The sequence below is a fragment of the Carya illinoinensis genome, chromosome 4 (genome assembly GCF_018687715.1).
Source record: "Carya illinoinensis cultivar Pawnee chromosome 4, C.illinoinensisPawnee_v1, whole genome shotgun sequence".
In the NCBI taxonomy this organism is placed as follows: domain Eukaryota; kingdom Viridiplantae; phylum Streptophyta; class Magnoliopsida; order Fagales; family Juglandaceae; genus Carya; species Carya illinoinensis.
The window spans coordinates 8,702,179-8,721,845 of NC_056755.1; the positions used below are offsets into that span (position 1 = coordinate 8,702,179).

At 40.1% G+C, this 19,667-nt stretch overlaps 1 protein-coding gene across 4 annotated transcripts; it reads left to right on the top strand.

The window, feature by feature from the left end:
* The first annotated feature begins 125 nt into the window (after positions 1–125).
* LOC122307125 (NAD-dependent protein deacylase SRT2) lies at positions 126–18,577 on the top strand. Of its 4 annotated transcripts, none has more exons than XM_043119783.1 (12): positions 126–375; positions 1,805–1,850; positions 1,974–2,211; positions 2,442–2,507; positions 3,000–3,045; positions 9,503–9,663; positions 9,749–9,878; positions 10,433–10,597; positions 11,244–11,371; positions 17,694–17,793; positions 17,877–17,946; positions 18,177–18,577. In XM_043119783.1, the coding sequence occupies exons 1-11, from the start codon at positions 331–333 to the stop codon at positions 17,931–17,933; spliced, it is 1,182 nt and encodes a 393-aa protein (XP_042975717.1). In that variant the 5' UTR covers positions 126–330; the 3' UTR covers positions 17,934–17,946; positions 18,177–18,577. The 4 variants fall into 4 exon arrangements, with proteins under 4 accessions (XP_042975717.1, XP_042975715.1, XP_042975718.1 ...); XM_043119781.1 differs by lacking the exon at positions 126–375 and adding an exon at positions 1,328–1,417; XM_043119784.1 differs by lacking the exon at positions 126–375 and adding an exon at positions 1,328–1,417 and having other exon boundaries at positions 1,974–2,142.
* Positions 18,578–19,667: the final 1,090 nt, after the last annotated feature.

Sequence of the window (19,667 nt, forward strand, 5' to 3'; positions counted from 1 at the left end):
TTCAGTCGAAAATATATTCATGCCAAACAAACACAGCCTAAAGTCTAAAATACAAGGCACCGACATTTTTTTTTAAAGAAAAAAAAAAAAAAAGTGGTTATTTTATGTAGAGGAATTATGCAACGTGGAAACAGTACCACCCGATACGTCCAATGCTTAGAGCTTGGGATTAGAAACACCACCCTCCGGCCTTCCCCCCGAGCGGGCGAAAATTGAAATAGCCTCTGCTTGTTCTCCATTGGCTTTGCCAAATTCCGACCACTTTTGCTGAGAAAGAAACAGAAATTGACTTCGCGCACTAGAAATTTGATTTTCAAAGCCAATTCCAAAATGGCGGTGCTCATGCGCTTCCCTTCCCACCCACCCTTCTTCTCTGTCAGTTCCAATTTTCTCTCTCTCTCTCTCTCTCTCTCTCTCTCTCTCTCTCTCTAGCTCATTCTTTGTATTTATCGCTATTTTCGTTGTTGGTTTTCTCATATATTGATTAATATTGCTCATTTATCGATTTTTCTGGTTGGGTTTTTATTTCTTTGAAGAATTATAACGCAGTTGCGAGTTAGATAAGGATATATTATTTGAGATGAGAGATGAAAAGGAAAGGGAATGATGGTGTCCGCTCGAGTTTGGGTCTTTCATCTTCTGGTAACGGGGTGCTGGGATGTTGGAAACAAGAACATGCAGATGAATCAAAATTTCTGTTTTGCATTGTGTTTTGGGTAAAAAGTGAAAACCGGCTGAGTTTGGACGTTGATGAGATGAGATAAAAGTTAAAAATTAAGTAAAATATTATTAGAATATTATTTTTTAATATTATTATTATTTTGATATTTGAAAGAGTTGAATTATTTATTATATTTTGTGTTAAAATTTAAAAAAATTGTAATGATTATATGAAATGAATTAGATGAGTTAAGGGTAGCTTGGGATCCAAACGGGCTTAAAAGTCAACCTCTGAAACTGGCAGTCCGGAGGCTAGGAAAAGTTGAATACTTTTATTATTATGTGTTTTTTTTGGAAAGTTGAATACATTCTCATGGAACATACAATCGTGGAATTGAACCTATTGCTTCCTAGAGCCTGATATGATGATATCTAATTTACAATGCTCATGTACCACAAGCAGATGTTTTTTAAGCTTCTGGATCCTTGTTTCAAACATTATCCCTCCTATTGCGTGGGGTATCATCACGTCTTGCTTCTGATGTGAATGCTATTGCAATACAACATTTCTTTATGTTTCTTCATAATGGTTCCAGATTGGAATTTGACGGTGAAGTTTTTCATAAATTTCACCCACTGAAATATTTAAAATTTGTGCCCCAGTGTCACTTGACAATATGAGATGGACTCTGATACCATTTACAATGAAACAAGCAAATGCAAGTCTCATCTGCATGAAACCCCAATAGGACATGTTGTAAGTAATCAGAGTCCGTGAAATTATTTATACTTTCATATGCATCCAATATGACACCTTCACAGTCCATCCATTGATTTGGAGCTTCACATAATGCCCTTTAAAACTTGGTATCATCCGACTGAAAGCAAACAATAACTTCATTTGCACTCTTATGAATGCATATGGGAGTATATTTGTAGCTTTATGTTATCATAAATAATAATTGGAGAATGGAAATGCCATTAAATTTTCTCAGCTATTTACTCAGAAATTTAAAAATGTGTATGTAATTGACTACAAGAAAAGTAATGTTTGCTGTTTGATTACAACATCATTTTCTCCATGGATATGTCCAGTTGCAGCTTGAATTGCTTGATATTAAATTATTCAGTTTTGGTTTTGCAGGCCCTCAGAAGTGCAACAAGTGAAGTGCTGGGGGGTTTCATGACAGGCAAGTATGCCCATGCTATCTATCAAATCTCTTAGCGATATCAAATAAATTTCCGACTTTTTTTCTTTTTAGTTTGGTGAGTATGGTGATATTATGTGCTTGAAATCTTTTTGTTGTTTTTAGGTGTTGTTCAATCAAGAAGCAAAAAATGGCAATCTCCAAGCGGAGGAAGAAGAGTCATATTGTTCCAGTGCCCTGTAAAGTCTGTACAAACTTCATGCCGGGTTTCAATCCCTGTGACCTCACCGGGGAGAGAAGAAAAGATGTCTACAAATTTTTTGAGGGATAAGAAGTTAGTTCCTGATTCAGATCCTCCTAGCATCAATGATGTCAAACTTTTGTATCAATTTTTTGATCAAAGGTAACCTTATACACATCTTCTCTGGTGATCCAACAAAAGGCGTACCTTACAAAGGAACGTCATTCCAAGAGATATTTGCATATTTTGTTTCTTTTGAAAATTTTGTGTTGCTTATGGAGCTATCTTCCGAGTGAAATATCTTGTGATTCCAAATGTTTAGCGTTTATCTTTTTATTTATTTTAAGCTTTCTCACCTGGTTCTGTTGCATCGGTTATTTGTCATCTTGCAGCACCAAGCTCACGGCATTGACTGGAGCTGGAATGAGCACAGAGTGTGGTATTCCTGATTATAGAAGGTTCTACCTCGACTTTGGTTGTTGTAAGCTTATAATACCCACTAACACTGTTTTTAACACTGAGCTAGTATATGTCGTGTAACATTAAATGGTAACTTATATAATTATAGATTCTGGAATGTTCCCATTTTAAAAGCGCCTTTTTTACTGATTGTAAAGCAGATAAGTATGTGGTTCATCTAAAAAGGCGAACCTTGTTGTTACGTTTTTTTGGAGTTAGTGTTTTAAGTTCATTTAGCTTTCTTGCTGTCAATATTTTGCACTGTAAATTATTTTAAGGCACTGATGTGGGATTCATCTTAGATGATGAGTAAAGTGATGCCTCCTTTTTGAGATTTAAATGGATTCCATCATATATCTTAATTTTTTATTTTGATATTGAGATCATAGACTGTGTCACCTGGTCTTTCTCTCCTTTCTCTTTTATTTACCCCCAAATAGTAGTTTTCTACTTTTTTAAATAATATTGTCTTGTATTATCTCATCTTGCAGCCCCAATGGAGCTTATAGTTCTGGTTTCAAACCAATTACCCATCAGGTGAGCTGAAGGCATGTGCTGTGATATTTATCTCTTACTGCAGTATTCTTTTTTATATAGCATCCTACAAAAGTTTTTAGATATATTATGAACACGTAGAGGTTGGTATAATATATATTTAAAGAAAATTTCTTCAATTCTATAAGTCAAGGTAGGTCTTGAATCTTGATGATATTATTGTAGAAGTTATAGCCGTCCTCACTTTTATAAAAATCAAGTGCCTTATCTTCATTGCCTCCAAACTTCTATGGGAGAACAACATTCAAAACACACACCTTTTTTTCAATAAAATTCAGAATACAGACCTTGATGTGCACTTGAGTGATTCCCCTATACACAGTGAAATATTTTGAGTGAAATATTTTCTCTCTGTACGAGTGTGAAAAAACTTTCTACGTTAGTTTCATCGTCGAAGATGGTTTCTTAGTGATCTATACGTCGACGGTACTACGTGATGAGTTTTATTAAAGAGTTTGTGATTGAAACTAAGTTATTTTCTGTAAAAAGAAAGGGCGGCTTGATCCGTATCTCAGAGAGAGGAAGGAGGTTCAAACAGGAGCTACTTCTCAGACTGGGAACTGCGCAATGGCTAGGGGGAGTTTTGGAGGGATGTGCGTCAGATAAAAGGGAAGATTTTTATTTGGCAAAGAGGGAAGGCTACCGGAGTTTCATTGTACAGAGGTCCTCAAATAGTTGGGGCCGTTAAGTGAAGGTGGCGGTTTATGGGGAAGGGGGACGAAACATTGCCATCTTTATTCCTGAGGAAGAGGGTGGTCGGGGGTGGAGAAAACTGCGTGAGGCGCTGCGGGAAAGTCTTCAGGTGGCAAGCAACAGCCATGGCAAGTTTGTAGATGCCCAGAAGAAACCAGGGGGTAAGATGAAGTCTTACAAGGAAGCAGTTACAATGGAAGGAACGTATGAGACGTATGCTGGTGTCGGAGAGGGTGCCGTGTCCAGAGAGAGAGAGGATGGAAGAGACGTGAGGGAGACGCTGGTTGCTGTACGTGATTTGCAGGTCCAAGTTAGGAAATTACAGGAGGAAGTGTCTTGGGTCAAAAAGGTGGTCGAGGCTTATAAGGAGGGGGATGAAACGATGCTTTTAAGGCATAGTTTTTATAATGACCAAAAGCACTTAAGGTGGGACGGAGGGGCAGTGGGTTGGGCTGGCTATAGGCCGAAGCCCATGGCCCATAGCTATCATTCGGGCAGGGATAGAATGGGAAGGCCAACCTTTAGGGCTGGGCCTTATCATAAGAAGAGCCCGGCCCGCCAGGCATGGAAGGCACGGGTTAGGGGCAAAGACCCGATGCCCGGGTACGAAGGGCACGTACCCGACCCAGAAACCTCTCAGCGACGATAGCAAGGGCCGTCCGACCAACAGACGGCGCCGACGAAGTCACCGGAAGCGGAAGGCAACAGATCCGAGGCCGGCGATGACGTCGAAGTCGATCCGCTCACCCAGTTGTTACCGGCAGACCCTGCTCCAGAACCTGTGGTGGTGCTCCCTGCACCTCCGAGTGGTGGCCACCTATGGCGACTGATCAGAACCTGTCGGCCTTTCAACAAACGCCGGCGAAACTGCCAACGGGAGGGGAAAACGACGTAGTGCACTTGGGGAGTCAGAGCTTGCCAACGGGACAAGGGGATTCAGATCCTTTGGTGCTAATATCAGGAGGCTGTCATACTGTGGAGATGATACAGCTCATGCCAACGGGACAAGGCGAAAAGGGTGGAGGCCAGCCGAGAATTTCAGGGATGAACAGTGCCATCGTGGAGGTGGACAATAGTGAGAATGGTGAAGCAGAAGACTCGGCCAGTGAATTTTTCCTATCAGATGAAGAGAGTTCACAGAGGTTATTACAGGGATCAAATGATCATGGAGGGGAGCTTGGCTTAGTGACGGGTGACCTGAACATAGAGGGACAGAGGGACTTTAGGGTGCAGAATCCTATTCCCCTGAAGTGTATGTACCTAGATTCAGCAAGCGTAACAGATTGGGTGTTCTAGACAGTAAATGACATTAAGGACATGGTGGGATTAAAGTGTGAAGGTTATGAAGAGCAATTCATGGCGTTACTTACTGCCATTGAAGTGAGTCATCAACAACAACGGAAAATGGGGTCCAAGAAACAGCGAGAACTCAATAGACTAACTTGGTCAATGAATTCTGAAGGTAGCTCAAGCAGGGAGAGATCAAAAGGGAAAGGGCTAGTTTCTTCCAATAAATGAAACCAAAAATCATTTCTTGGAATGTCCGTGGTCTAAATGATGCCGGTAAGCGCCTTCAAGTAAGAAACTTATTGTGGGGATGGAATGCGGACATTGTGTGTTTACAGGAGACGAAGTTGAAAACGGTCACTACGAACATCATACGGAGTATATGGTGCTGTGTTTATATTGATTGGGCATTTTTGGCAGCTAATGGGGCCTCGGGAGGTGTGTTATTGATGTGGGACCAACGGGTGGTGGAGAAAATGGAGGTGGCCGTGGGTTTGTTCACAGTAGCATGCTCCTTTAGAAGTGTGAGTGATGGGTTCAAGTGGGCTTTTGCAGGTGTCTATGGTCCTAACATAGACAAGGACCATAGACTATTGTGGGATGAACTAGCTGGTCTACATAGTTGGTGGGACCTTCCGTGGTGTATTGGTGGTGACTTTAATGCTATAAGATTTACAAGTGAGTGTTTTGGAAATAGAAGAATGCGACCTGCAATGTCTGAATTTTCAGAATGCATTTTTGAGCTGAACCTCGTGAAATTTACCATTGGCAGGGGGTTTATATACGTGGGCTAATAATCAGACTTGGTCTAGATTAGATAGATTTTTAATTTCCCCAGAGTGGGAAATCCACTTTCCCGAGGTGTGGCAAAAGAGACTGCCTCGTTTGTGCTCGGATCATTGGCCTATCATGCTAGATTGTGGGGGGATTCAAAGAAGGAGGCAGCACTTCAAGTTTGAAAACATGTGGCTGAAATCAGAAGGTTTTGTGGATAGGGTCGGACAGTGGTGGTCTTTGTACCAGATCCAGGGTACCCCTAGTTTCATTTTTGCTGGAAAACTAAAGACCTTAAAGCAAGATTTAAAGCTATGGAATTTGCAGTCTTTTGGTAATGTCGGGGAACTCAAGAAGATAAAGTTAAGGGAGATACAAGATCTAGAAATGGTTCAAGAGTCAAGGCCATTGAATCCGGAGGAAGTAGCCCAAAAGCTAGCTTTGGTTGTAGAGCTTGAGAGGCTTATCCTATTAGAAGAGATCTCGTGGAGGCAAAAGTCTAGAGCGCTATGGTTGAAGGAAGGTGATCGTAGCACTAAGTTTTTCCACAGAGTAGCTAATTCTCACAGGAGATCCAACAACATTGAGATGTTGAAGATTGATGGGGCAGAGTGTAGGGATGAGCGGGTGATCAACAATCACATGGTTCATTTTTTTGAACAACTTCTCACTGAACAGGAGGGGTGGAGACCAAAGCTAAAGGGTATGGCGTTTGAATCCATTGGGCCAATGGATGTTAGCCGTATGGAGAGGCCGTTTGAAGAAGCAGAGATATTAGAAGTGGTAAGGAAAATAACTAAGGACAAGGCCCCGGGTCCTGATGGTTTCTCTATGGGATTTTTCCAAACTTGTTGGGAGATTCTAAAGGATGATCTTATGAAGGTGTTCCAGGAGTTTCATTCGTATGGAAAGTTCGAGAAAAGCTTAAATGCAACTTTTCTAGCCTTGATTCCAAAAAGGGTGGGGGCAGAGGATATTAAGGAGTATAGGCCCATTAGCCTAGTCAATGGGGTCTATAAGATTCTATCTAAGGTACTGGCAAACCGACTTAGCGAGGCTGTAGGGAAGATAATTTCTAAGCCCCAAAATGCTTTTGTAAAGGATAGACAAATTCTAGACGCTGCGCTCATCGCTAATGAATGCCTGGACACTAGATTGAAGGCTGGCATACCAGGGATTATATGCAAGTTAGACATGGAGAAGGCATATGATCATGTTAATTGGGATTTTCTTATTGACATTTTGGGGAAGTGTGGCTTTGGGGAGAGATGGCGAGCATGGATCCGTTGGTGCATATCTACGGTAAAATTTTCAGTTCTTATAAATGGAAGCCCTGCTGGTTTTTTCAACAGTACTCGAGGCCTAAGACAAGGAGATCCGCTGTCTCCATTACTTTTTGTTATTGTGATGGAGGCTTTGAGCAGAATGATAGTAGCACTGGTGGCAAATGGAAAGATGATTGGTTATTCGACTGGAACCCCAGGAGGGGGTAGTATTAACATTTCTCATCTGTTGTTTGCAGATGACACCCTAATTTTTTGTGAGGCGAATCAATCACAGGTTCGAGTAAGGAAGGCACTTCTTCTATGCTTTGAGGTAGTTTCAGGTTTGAAAGTGAATCTGGACAAATCAGAGATGGTGCCAGTGGGTGGGGTTCAGCGCTTAAGACAGTTGGCTAATACTCTAGGGTGTAAGATTGCTACTCTTCCCATGAAATATCTTGGTCTTCCGTTGGGGGCTCCATCGAGAGCTGTCACGCTCTAGGACACAGTGATTGAGAAAGTCGAGCGACGCTTAGTAGGGTGGAAGAGAATGTACCTTTCTAAAGGGGGCCGGATCACGCTTATAAAGAGTACTCTTTCTAACCTCCCAACCTATTTCCTATCTTTGTTTCCCATTCCAGCAAGGGTAGCACTCCACATTGAGAAATTACAACGTGACTTCCTGTGGGGCGGAATAGGGGAGGAGTTCAAATATCATCTTGTCAGGTGGGAGTAGGTTTGTAGACCCATCTCGAGTGGCGGGTTGGGCATTAGAAAGCTAAAAACCTTTAATCAGGTGCTTCTTGGCAAGTGGCTGTGGAGATATCATAGAGAACCAGATGCCCTTTGGAAGGTGGTGATTGAAAGTAAGTACGGGGGCTTATGGGGTGGGTGGTGCACTAAGGAAGTGCGAGGGGCGTATGGTGTGGGAGTGTGGAAATATATCAGACAAGGATGGGGGGTTTTCTCTCAATACACTAGGTTTAGTCTAGGAGAAGGAAACAAGATTAATTTTTGGTATGACACTTGGTGTGGTAATTGTGCACTTAAAGATTTATTTCCAACACTATTCGTAGTAGCAAGTGACAAAGATAAATTAGTGGCGGAAGTCATGGTGGTAGTGGGGGAGCATATCCAGTGGAACGTCAGTTTCAGCAGGGCGGCACATGATTGGGAAATGGACACTTTTGAAGCCTTTTTCAATCTTTTGTATTCAACCAAACCAAGTAATCAGCCTATAGATTCATTGTGGTGGATACCATCGGGAAAAGGATTGTTTTCAGTCCGTGCTTTCTATAAGGTCCTAATACAAGGGCAACCCTCTCAGTTCCCGTGGAAAAAACTTTGGAAACACAAGGTGCCTCTCAAAGCGGCGTTTTTCGTGTGGACCGCTTCTCTGGGTAAGATCCTCACAACAGATAATTTGAGAAAACGGAGGGTTATCATTATAGATTGGTGTTGTATGTGCAGGAAGGGGGGTGAATCCGTGGACCATCTATTATTACATTGTGAGGTAGCTAGAGGGTTATGGGATGAGGTTTTTCGTAGACTCGACTTGGGCTGGGTTATGCTAGATTCAGTGGTGGCGGCTATTGCTAGCTGGACAGGTTTGAGAGGCAATAACCAGATAAAGGCGATTTGGAAGATGATCCCGATATGCATTATGTGGTGCATATGGAAGGAACGCAACGAACGGACTTTCGAGGACAAAGAGAGATCAATGGAGGAGCTGAAAGTTTTCTTTTTTAGAACTCTTTGTACTTGGGCTATTGCTATTAGTTTTAATGGCCAAAGCCTACATGATTTTCTTACGTCTGTGGATCCTACATAATCTAGGACATTCTTTGTACTGAACGTGGCATTTTGCCTATTCTTTGATTAATATACTCTTTTACTTCTCTAAAAAAAAAAGATTTTATTTCTAGATTTTAGTTCTGGAGTATTCTTTGTTATTCCCCAAAACTAGTTTTGTATAGGTGATTACTTTTATCTCATTTAATTTCTCTCTTTTGTTTTTGTTTTTTTTTTTTGGTGGTTTTTTTTTTTGGGGGGGGGGGGGGGGGTTAAACTAACTTTCTTGCTTCTCATTGGGAAAAATATGTATTCTGGTGTGAAAATCTAAAATATATCCTTCTCTTCAAATTCCCTTTTAATTCAAAGTTTCTTTAATTATAGAAGCATGTCATTGGCCCAAATCGTATTAACATAGCAGTTCACATGGTTGTTACTTCTGTTTCAATTGGGGACAGTCCATTTAATCACAACTTTTACTTTCCCAAAGATTTCTCCAGGGAATTATCTGCTTAATTCGTGCCAAATTTTGACGCCATTAACCAAAGCTATGAATATTCACTTTGTCAATTACTGTTGTTTGTATTTCTAAGTTTCATATATAAGTCCTAATATCTTGGGATTCTCAACAGGAGTTTCTGCGATCCAGTCGGGCCCGTAGGCGGTATTGGGCAAGAAGCTATGCAGGATGGAGACGGTTTTCTGCATCACAGCCTGGTGCAGCTCATATTGCTTTAGCATCTCTAGAAAGGGCCGGCCGTATAAATTTTATGATTACACAAAATGTTGATAGGTAACTAGTTGTACATCCTTAACCCTTGAATGAGAATTGTAAGTAGCAAGCATAGTGGGACCAATTTATAATTATCCTGTTTCAGGCTGCACCATCGTGCTGGTAGCAACCCGCTTGAACTACATGGGACCGTATATACTGTAATTTGTCTAGATTGCGGTTTTTCTTTTAATCGGGATTTATTCCAGGAGCAAGTGAAGGAGCTTAATCCAAAGGTTAGTTTGAGAAATTTATCCTTTCTAGACTGTCTAAGCTCCTCATGCTACATTATTGGCTACATTTATTCAAATATTGACTAAATGTTAAATTTACCATTTCTGATCAACTTAAGCCTTTAGTATAAGTGGTAATTTAACATCTCATCAAAGTAACTTGAGTTCAAACCCTGCCTCCAGATTTCCCTTCTAAGTTAAATGTTCATGTGGTTCTGTTTATGAGAGGGAGTCTGATCTCACACATAAAGGGCAGTACTGGAAATTTGAATGATTAAATCTACCTTTTGCTATTAGGTTAAGCTTTTGAGGTAAGGGATATTTATGAGTGACAGAATAGAGACTACCTTTGAATTTGAATTTCAGCATTATTAACTTTGTTTTATGTTTGTGGTGTATCTTGTATACAGGACATGCAACATTGTCAGATATCTTTCCTAATTTATGAACGCTTTATCTGACCTTCATGACTTGAACTATAAACTGGCTAGGTTTTCATTTTGGGATACCTTCTAGGATGCATAACTGATGACTAAGATTTTAACTTTCTACTGCAGTGGGCAGCAGCAATTGAAAGTTTGCGGTATAGCAGCCGTGGGTCGGACAAGAGCTTTGGCATGAAGCAGAGGCCTGATGGTGATATTGAAATTGATGAAAAATTTTGGGAAGAGGATTTTCATATCCCTACTTGTGAAAAATGCAATGGTGTGCTAAAACCTGGTGTAAGATGCTCACTTTCAAAATTTTAAACTTTTAAGTTTACATTTTCCAAAAAACATCTATAATTTACAGAAATAGAAGCATGAATCTAACCCTCAGATCAAGGCACCATCAGACAAATATATATATATATGTATATGTATGTATGTATGGGAATTCACTGGATCTGGCTCATTATGGGTATTGTTTGTTAGCAAGTGACTAAAGAATCACTAGAATGATCTAGAAGCAGTTTTGAATTTTAGTAGAATACTTATAAAATTTTAGGACAAATGACCTAGATCTTCATGATGGAAAATAAAATATTTGTCAATTTTGATTCCGTTCAAGTGAACGCATCGTCCACTTTAGAAAATCAGAAGGTTCTTGTAGATTTTGATGTACAATAACTGGGAAAATTGCACCACAATGCATTGCAGGTCTGTGAATTTCGTAAATTGTTTGAATGCTGAGTGATTACAGTACATGGAATAAAATGATGGTCATCTGTTATCTGACTTCTCATTTGCATTTTTCAATCTTTCAGTGATATTTTAGTATGTTGTTTTTTGTTCTATCAATTTCCATTCAGCAATTTTGCATACATGACAACTTTTGAATTATCTGGAAAATTAATTAAGGCAGTCTTTCTGATGCTCTTGTCGTAAGGTTGTTTTCTTTGGTGATAATGTCCCCAAAGATAGTGCTGATAAGGCAATGGAAGCTGCAAAAGGATGTGATGCATTTCTTGTATTGGGATCGTCTGTGATGACCATGTCTGCTTATCGACTAGTCAGGTACATACTTATTCTGTACTTATCATTCACATCAAATTGAGATAAAAGTTCAGTGTCCTGACAACTCTATCTTGACTTCATGGTCCTAAATTAACAAAGTCAGCAGCATGTACAATTGAATGGCGGTTTATGGACCATCGTCAAGAAGATAGTGAGCCACTTAGCTACCATAGAATTTTTTTTTTCTTTTTTTCTTTTTTTTTTTATCGGTAAATAAGCAAGCTACAATAGAATTTAATAACACATTATCATAACTTTGCAGTTGCAATTGAGTTTTCACCGGAACCAAATAACCTAAATTTATGTTCATTTTCTGTAGCACTCCGCTCCCCACAGTAAAGAAAGACATTTGTTTTTTTTTTGAAAAATCACGGGAGCTGGAATGCTACTACTGGACCTGACTTAAAAATATAATTTATTTATTTTTTCTAAAAGAAGCACAAGTACAAAGACTCCTTATAATAAATAGAACCTTTTTGTATTAAAATATTGAAATCATAAATGAGAATACGCATACGTGGAAGCATTTAATAAAATTTCTCAAAGTCCATGCCATAAAAATCATACTTAAAATCTTTGTACAATATGATAAATGTCCTTCTAACTGGGTTTTCAAAAAGGTGGAGGAGATGCAAGCTGTTATTGGGATTTCATATGAAGGGGATGAAGATAAATTTATGGCCCTTCTTATGGCAATTGAAGAGAGGCGGTCGAAGTCAAAGACTAAGCAGAACAGGGATCTTAAAAGGCTAACTTGTTCCATTAATTATGATGCAAAGGAGGGAAGTAGTGGTAGGGATAGAGTGAAAGGGAGGGGCAATCTCGGTTTACATGCGGCCTAAGATCATCTCTTGGAATGTGCAGGGGCTTAACGATCGCAATAAACACCTCCACATCAAATCTTTATTGCGGTTATGGAAGGGGGATGTGGTATGTTTTCAAGAAACTAAACTCAGTTTTATTGATAGAAAAATTGTGCGGAGTTTATGGGGGTGCTCATATGTGGGATGGGCCTATCTGGCCTCTTTGGGAGCTTCAGGCGGAGTATTATTAATGTGGGATAGAAGAGTGGTTGAGGCGATTGAGGAGTGTATCGGGGAGTATACGGTAGCAACACTTTTCAAAAATGTGGTTGACGGGTGGGCATGGGCTTTTGCGGGGTCTTACGGGCTGAATTTGGACAGAGAAAGGGGGAGGCTTTGGGAAGAGTTGGCAGGGCTGCACTCTTTGTGGGATGTATCATGGTGCATGGGGGGGGGGGGGAGGGATTTTAACGTTACTCGCTTCCCTAGTGAGAGATCAGGGCACTGTCGGAATTCTGCGGCCATGGAGGAGTTCTCCGAGTTTATCTTTGAGCTGGATCTCATGGATCCCCCCCTTATGGGGGGCGAGTTCACTTGGTCAAACGGTCGGGTTTGGTCAAAATTGGATCAATTCCTTGTTTCTCCTGCATGGGAAGTACACTATCTGGAGGTTTGTCAGAAACGGTTAGCAAGAATAAATTCAGACCACTTTCCTATTCTTTTAGATTGTGGGGGTATTCATAGTGGGCGTTGGTACTTCAAGTTTGAGAACATGTGGCTTGCAACGGATGGGTTTGTAGAGATGGTCTGTACTTGGTGGGCCTTGTATCAGTTCTTTGGCACCCCAAGCTTCATTCTTGCAGGTAAATTGAAGGCACTGAAACAAGATATGAAGAAGTGGAACTTGGAAGTATTTGACCACATTGACAATCAGAAGTCCTCTCTCCTAGAGGAATTGCAGGATCTAGAGAGGAGGGAGCTGTTGGGAGAGACCTCAGAGGAGGTGCTTTTGAGGAAGGGCACGGTTTTGGCAAATCTAGAGAGGGTCTTGTTGTCAAAGGAGATTTCTTGGCGCCAAAAATCCAGAGCTCTTTGGTTGAAAGAAGGTGACAAGTGCACAAAATACTTTCACAAAGTGGCCAATTCACACCAGCGCAGTAACGCCATTGAATCTCTACACTCAGATAACCAAGTGATATCTTCTGCTTCTGATTTAGAAAACCATATTACGAATTATTATGAGCGTCTTTTTTCGGAACCGGCTGGTTGGAGGCCAAAGCTGGATACCTTGTCCTTTAAAACTATTGATCCTCAGAGCGTAATTACTTTGGAGAGACCGTTTGAGAAAGACAAGATTTACAAGGTCATTTCTGGTATGGCCAAAGACAAAGCGACGGGGCTGGATGGGTTCTCAATGGGGGTTCTTCCAAACTTGTTGGGACATCGTTAAAGGTGATGTTTTGCAAGTCTTCAGTGAATTTCTTTCTTTTCAAAAGTTTAAAAAATCTCTTAATGCGACATTCATTGCTCTCATACCAAAGAGACACGGGCTTCTGTTATTAAGGATTTCCGCCCTATAAGCTTGATTAGTGGTGTATATAAGATTATCTCGAAGGTCCTTGCCAACCGCTTAAGCCCGGCGCTGGAACAGATTATCTCCAAGCCTCATAATGCTTTTATTCGTGGAAGACAAATTCTTGACTCGGTGCTCATTGCAAATGAGTGCTTGGATCATAGATTGAGGGAGGGTGAACCAGGTATTTTATGCAAGCTTGACATAGAGAAGTCTTACGATCATGTGAATTGGGAGTTCCTTCTGTATATGCTTAGGAGGAGTGGTTTTGGCGATAGATGGATTACTTTGATGCATCATTGCATTTCAACAGCTCGGTTCTTAGTTTAAGTAAATGGTACACCGGCTGGTTTTTTTGACAGATATCGTGGTTTGAGGCAAGGAGACCCTTTATCTCCCCTTTTGTTTGTTATAGTTATGGAGGCTCTTAGCCAAATGGTTCAGGTAGCTGTTAGCGGAGGTTTCTTATCTGGCTTCAAGGTGGGTAATGGCATGGTTATGATCTCTCATTTATTATTTGCAGATGATACCCTACTCTTTTGTGAAGCAAATAAGAACCAGATCCAAGCTCTACGGGCATTGTTACTTTGCTTTGAAGCAGTGTCGGGGCTCAAGGTGAATCTTGGTAAGTCTGAGATGGTTCCGGTGGGTGCGGCTTCAAATATACGCAGCTTAGCTAGTTTTTTGGATTGCCAGGTGTCTTCGTTGCCTTTGAAATACCTAGGCCTTCCTCTGGGAGCTACTTTTAAGGCTAGAGCGATTTGGGATGGGGTAGTGGAGAAGATAGAGAAAAGATTGGCTGGCTGGAAACAGATGTACTTATCGAAAGGGGGTCGACTCACTCTTATTAAAAGCACCCTTATGAATCTTCCCACTTATTTTCTATCTTTGTTCCCATTGCCAGCAGGGGTGGGAAACAAAATTGAGAAACTCTTTAGGGCGTTCCTATGGGGGGCCATGGGGGAGGAGAAGAAATTCCATCTGGTTAGATGGAAGACAGTTTGTGATCCTGTCGTATAGGGGGGGTTGGGAGTGTGTGACTTGAGAACCTTCAATAAAACTCTTTTGGGGAAATGGTTATGGATATACCAATCGGAGGGGGATGCATTGTGAAAGGAAATCATTGTCGCTCACTATGGAGATACCTGGGGCGGTTGGTGTTCCAATGAAGGGAGAGAGGGGTATGGTTTGGGTTTATGGAAGTTTATAAGAAGGGGGTGGTCTTGTTTCGAGAATCATATTCGATTCGTTGTGGGAGAAGGCAATAGAATCAGTTTTTGGCGGGACGTGTGGTGTGGAGATTATGCTTTGGAAAAAGTTTTTCCGAACCTTTATCGCATTGCTGCTAATAAAGAGGCTTCGGTTGCGAATATGCGGTCCCTCTATAATGGCACTATTCAGTGGGATGTTCTTTTCAACAGGAACTTTCATGATTGGGAATTATCTTCTATTTCAGATCTTTTCAAACTTCTATACTCCATGGGGACTCCTATGATACAGTGTGACCGTGTGAAGTGGAGGTGTAATAATCAGAAGAAATTTACGATAAAGGCGTATTACAAAATTTTGACCACACAAAACCTCCCTCTGTTCCCTTGGAAGAATATTTGGCGGTCGCGTGTACCTTCCAAAGTAGCATTCTTCATCTAGAATGCAGCACTTGGGAAGATCTTGACCACGGATAATTTGAGGAAGAGGGGGTGTGTAGTGATGGATTGGTGCTATACGTGCAAAAAGAATGGAGAATCTGTAGATCACCTTCTATTACATTGTGAGATCACAAGAGAGATATGGGATGAGATTTTCCAAAGGGTCAACATTGCTTGGGTGATGCCTTTGAGGGTAGTGGACATGCTGGGGTGTTGGAGGAAGATACAAGGTTGCCAGCAAGTGGCAGCAGTATGGAAGATGATTCCACTATGTATCATGTGGTGTATCTCGTTGGAAAGAAATGCACACTATTTTGAAGACAAGGAACGCACTATGGAGGAGCTAAAGAACTTTTTCTTTCAAACTTTATTGCTTTGGTTTTCTGCTATTGTACTAAATGGGGACAATGTTCATGATTTCCTGTCTTTGATTCCTTGCTCGTAGAATGTTTTTATGTACCTGATGTATACTTCCTGTATATAAGGGCCATACATGTTCTCTTATGATCAATAATATTTATCTTTTACTTATCAAAAAAAAAAAAAAAATCTTTGTACATGATCTAGGTCACTATCACGCCTCCCTAGACTGAGTCCAATCTTGCAGCTCTACCTTCATAAATATTCTGACTTGGGGTGAATCAAAAACATAAAACAAACTAAAATAAGTCAATGACTAAGTAAGAAATCCATCATAATGTAAACATACTTAACATAAAGTTTTTCATAAAATATTTCATGCTGAGAACTTAAAATCATGATCATTCATATGTATGTTTATGACATGCATGACTTATCTTAGCTTTTCTTACTTATCATATTGACTCACACACTTAACCCTATGTGCAAGATTGTGCACCGGCCCCACATCCCGCAGCCGCAAGGAAAGCTGCTGATAGTATTCTAGCATATTTTGGTGGATCACGCTTAGTTCTATGGCTTGCACATCCACTCATAAATCGCATTGGTACCATGCATCTAAATGGTCATATTATCAAATTGTTCTTATCTTACACTTGATCTTATGATAGCTTATGTGTCTTATGTAACATGAGATGCATAATACATACATAACTATAATATGCAAAATAAAGCATGATGAATGACGTGCTTGTAAATATCATGACATGTGTAGTACATAAACACTAGCTTTCAAAAAACTAGTTTTAATAATAATATATATAACTAGCTAACATATGATAATCCTAATTTATGATCAAACGACTTACCTCGTAGCGTTAATCTAATATTTCCAACATGAAATTAATCACGTGAATTAGAAAGATAGAGAAAACGTGCGGGATGTTGTGAGAGGAATGAGGTAGTTGGCTATTGGTGTGGTGAATGTGGGACACGCATGGTGCTGGACTGGATATCTTGAGTTTGGCCGCTACACTTACGAAGGTTTATGGTTTTTCCAAATAACACACGGAAAGAAAGATATATATAGAGAGATTTGGGAAAGGGTGTCGAGGAGTTCAAGTTCGAGTAGGACTTGGTTGTGATCATTCAAGAAGAGAGTTTGAATTTAAAAGCATGATCTAGTAATTCATTCAATGTAGGATTGGCAGTAACTGAAATTGCATTGGGGACTTCAATTAATGATGATTTTAAATTAAAATAAATTTCTAATGACCGATCTTTAAATTCTAAAATGAGTCTAACTCGTTAAATAAATAATAAATGAGATTTAACCTAATTATTGAGCCTAATTAAAACTCCGAATCAACCTCAATAATTTATCGCTCATGGGCTTATCCAATATGGTCCATTAAATATAATTTGTCCAATAAAAATTATCAATATTCCAACCTTAGAATTATTGGGACAAATTGTTACATTTTCTGTTTGGCTTGGTGGGATTAAGTCTATGTGGTTGATGCATCCTCCATGGATTAAGTCTGTTTGGTTGATGCATCCTCATGAATTTATCAAGCTTCTGCTTATTTCGGTGAACCTCAAATAAAGTTCTCTTCACCAAATAGCATTTCAGGTTATTCATTTGAAATTGGGATTTGGAGGACGGGATAAAAGGTTATTACTTCCAGTGTTACTTAGCCACACTAGATATGTATTTTTCTAATGGCTAAATAAGTTGTTTCTATGTGCATATATGGTATAATCCCTTCTCAATGTCCTGTAAGGAGGAGATTAATCACATACTGGAAGATACGATTGGTTTTCCTATCAATATTCTGATTGAGGCACATGAAGCGTTTTGTTTTCACCACCAATGCAATTTGCTCCTGACGTTTTTAATCTTTAACTGATAAGGCTTTTCACATTGAACTCCACAGAGCTGCTTCTGAGGCAGGCGCTGCTACTGCAATTGTGAATGTTGGTGTAACAAGGGCTGATGATTTTGTGCGCTTGAAAATCAATGCCCGAGTAGGAGAGGTGTAGTTTCATGACCATCTCAGTAGCTAGTTCTCCCACTGATATTGACTTTATTGATGCTCACTTGCCCTGAATTGTTACAGATCCTGCCAAGAGTGCTTGACTTGGGATCCCTTAGCATTCCTGCTCTTGTGCAGTGATACTTGGAACAAGGTACCATGGAATCTTAAGCTTTCATTTTCCTTTGTGTTGATTTTCATGATTGTTGGAGTTAGGGCAGCACATAGACTTGTAATGGTTTCAGCCAATGTCTATTTTTAATTGCATACATTTTGTACTTCTCTTTTTCTTTTCCTGACTGATGAGTCCTTCTTGAAGGATGGTTGAGTGAATATCATGTACCATTGTAAGTGCAATAATAATTTCATTTCCTTTGCATTCAGAAATGCTGCTGGAAAACTTCACACTCCTGAATTGGCATCCACTTTAAGATTTTAAAGGGTACATAAAGATCCGGGAATGACAGCTTTATTAGCTCCTCTTTTGGTAAATATATATTGCCTAATGGCCGTTCCCTGAAAATGAATAAAGGGGGAATTATTGATCTGGTGTTGAGAAGATTGAAATACTTGCTAAGCAAGTGCAAAAGATTACTTGTACCAACACGCAAAGAGCATCTCTGTTTCTTTTAAATAAATGCACTAGGATTTGTAGTTGCCATTTGGTTATTTGAGACGAGAAGTAGCCCTTTGCAGACTCTTGTTATTTTGTACTTGTCGATTTTCCTCTTTGTACTGGGTTAAATCTTACATTTAATGTAATACCAAAACGTTCATTTGTATTATTTTTTCCTTTTTTTTCCCTGTTATTTCAATTTTGTAAATGGATGGTATGCCAATGCGTACAATTCTTCCACTCCTGGCAATGATCAATAAAATAAATTTTATAGAACTTATCATGATCAAACAATTACTTGCTTCATAGTCGCGGGAAAAGAATTCAGAGAGAGAGATTTCGGATGTCTAGGCTTAGCTGTTGGTAGAACGTTCTGGAGGCGTTCATCAACAAGGTTACAGGCATCCTCATGAAATGTTTTTGCTTTTGTAGACCATAGATATTCAACATGGAAGATCCAGTAGTTTCTTTGCCATAAATTCTCTCTATTCAGGACCTATCATGTGACAGGTGTCACAGTTGTATTTGTCACGTCATAAAAAAAAATTCTCAATAATTCATCATAGTCATCTCGGCAAAAAGATAATTTTATTTCATCTTATTATTACTATTTATTTTTTCAAATAAAAAAGGAAAAGTCATGTTACAGGTGCACTGCGTACCACTCGGTGCACCATTGCTGACCTGTCAAATGAAACGGTGCGTTTCATTGACAGAGTTGCACAATATCGTCTGGGACTCTGGAGCGGGAAGTGACTTGGTCTTCATTAAATGCGATATTAAGTTTATCTCCTTCCTACCAAAATCTCCTTCTTCCAGCAGCAAACCATCGACATCTCAAATTCTCAAGTGACAAACTAGTCCGATCTCTTCCTCCAGACTTTATCCTCCTTCCCTATGAAGACTGAAACCACTAACCCTAAACCCTCCCAGTCCAATCTCCTCCTCCTCCTCCTCCTCCTCCATCGAAACCTTTACCTTTTTAGTCTTCGTTTTTCCAGCCAACAATACCAAACCACATTAATCGGGCTAGCGATGGCGTTGGGGGTGGCGACGTCGCTAGGCCTCCTCCGTGCAACAGTTGAGAGCACAACCATGCTCTATTTCGGTTGAGAAAACAGAGTTCAACCCGTGCGTTTTCATGCGTATATATAGATTTATAGATGAGCTATGGACTTTGTGGCGGTGCTCGGTGGGGCTAGAAGCTGACGATGGCGACGCTAGGAGCTGCTCATGGTGGCTTTGTGTGTGAGGAATGG

What these genes read in the sequence shown, in the direction of transcription:
- LOC122307125 (XM_043119781.1), top strand. Translation starts at nt 1,343, where the DNA reads ATGGACTCTGATACCATTTACAATGAAACAAGCAAATGCAAGTCTCAT. An exon ending in ATTACACAAAATGTTGATAG is followed by an intron (nt 9,664 to 9,748) that starts GTAACTAGTTGT and finishes ATCCTGTTTCAG; the next exon opens with GCTGCACCATCGTGCTGGTA. An exon ending in TCTGCTTATCGACTAGTCAG is followed by an intron (nt 11,372 to 17,693) that starts GTACATACTTAT and finishes TGAACTCCACAG; the next exon opens with AGCTGCTTCTGAGGCAGGCG.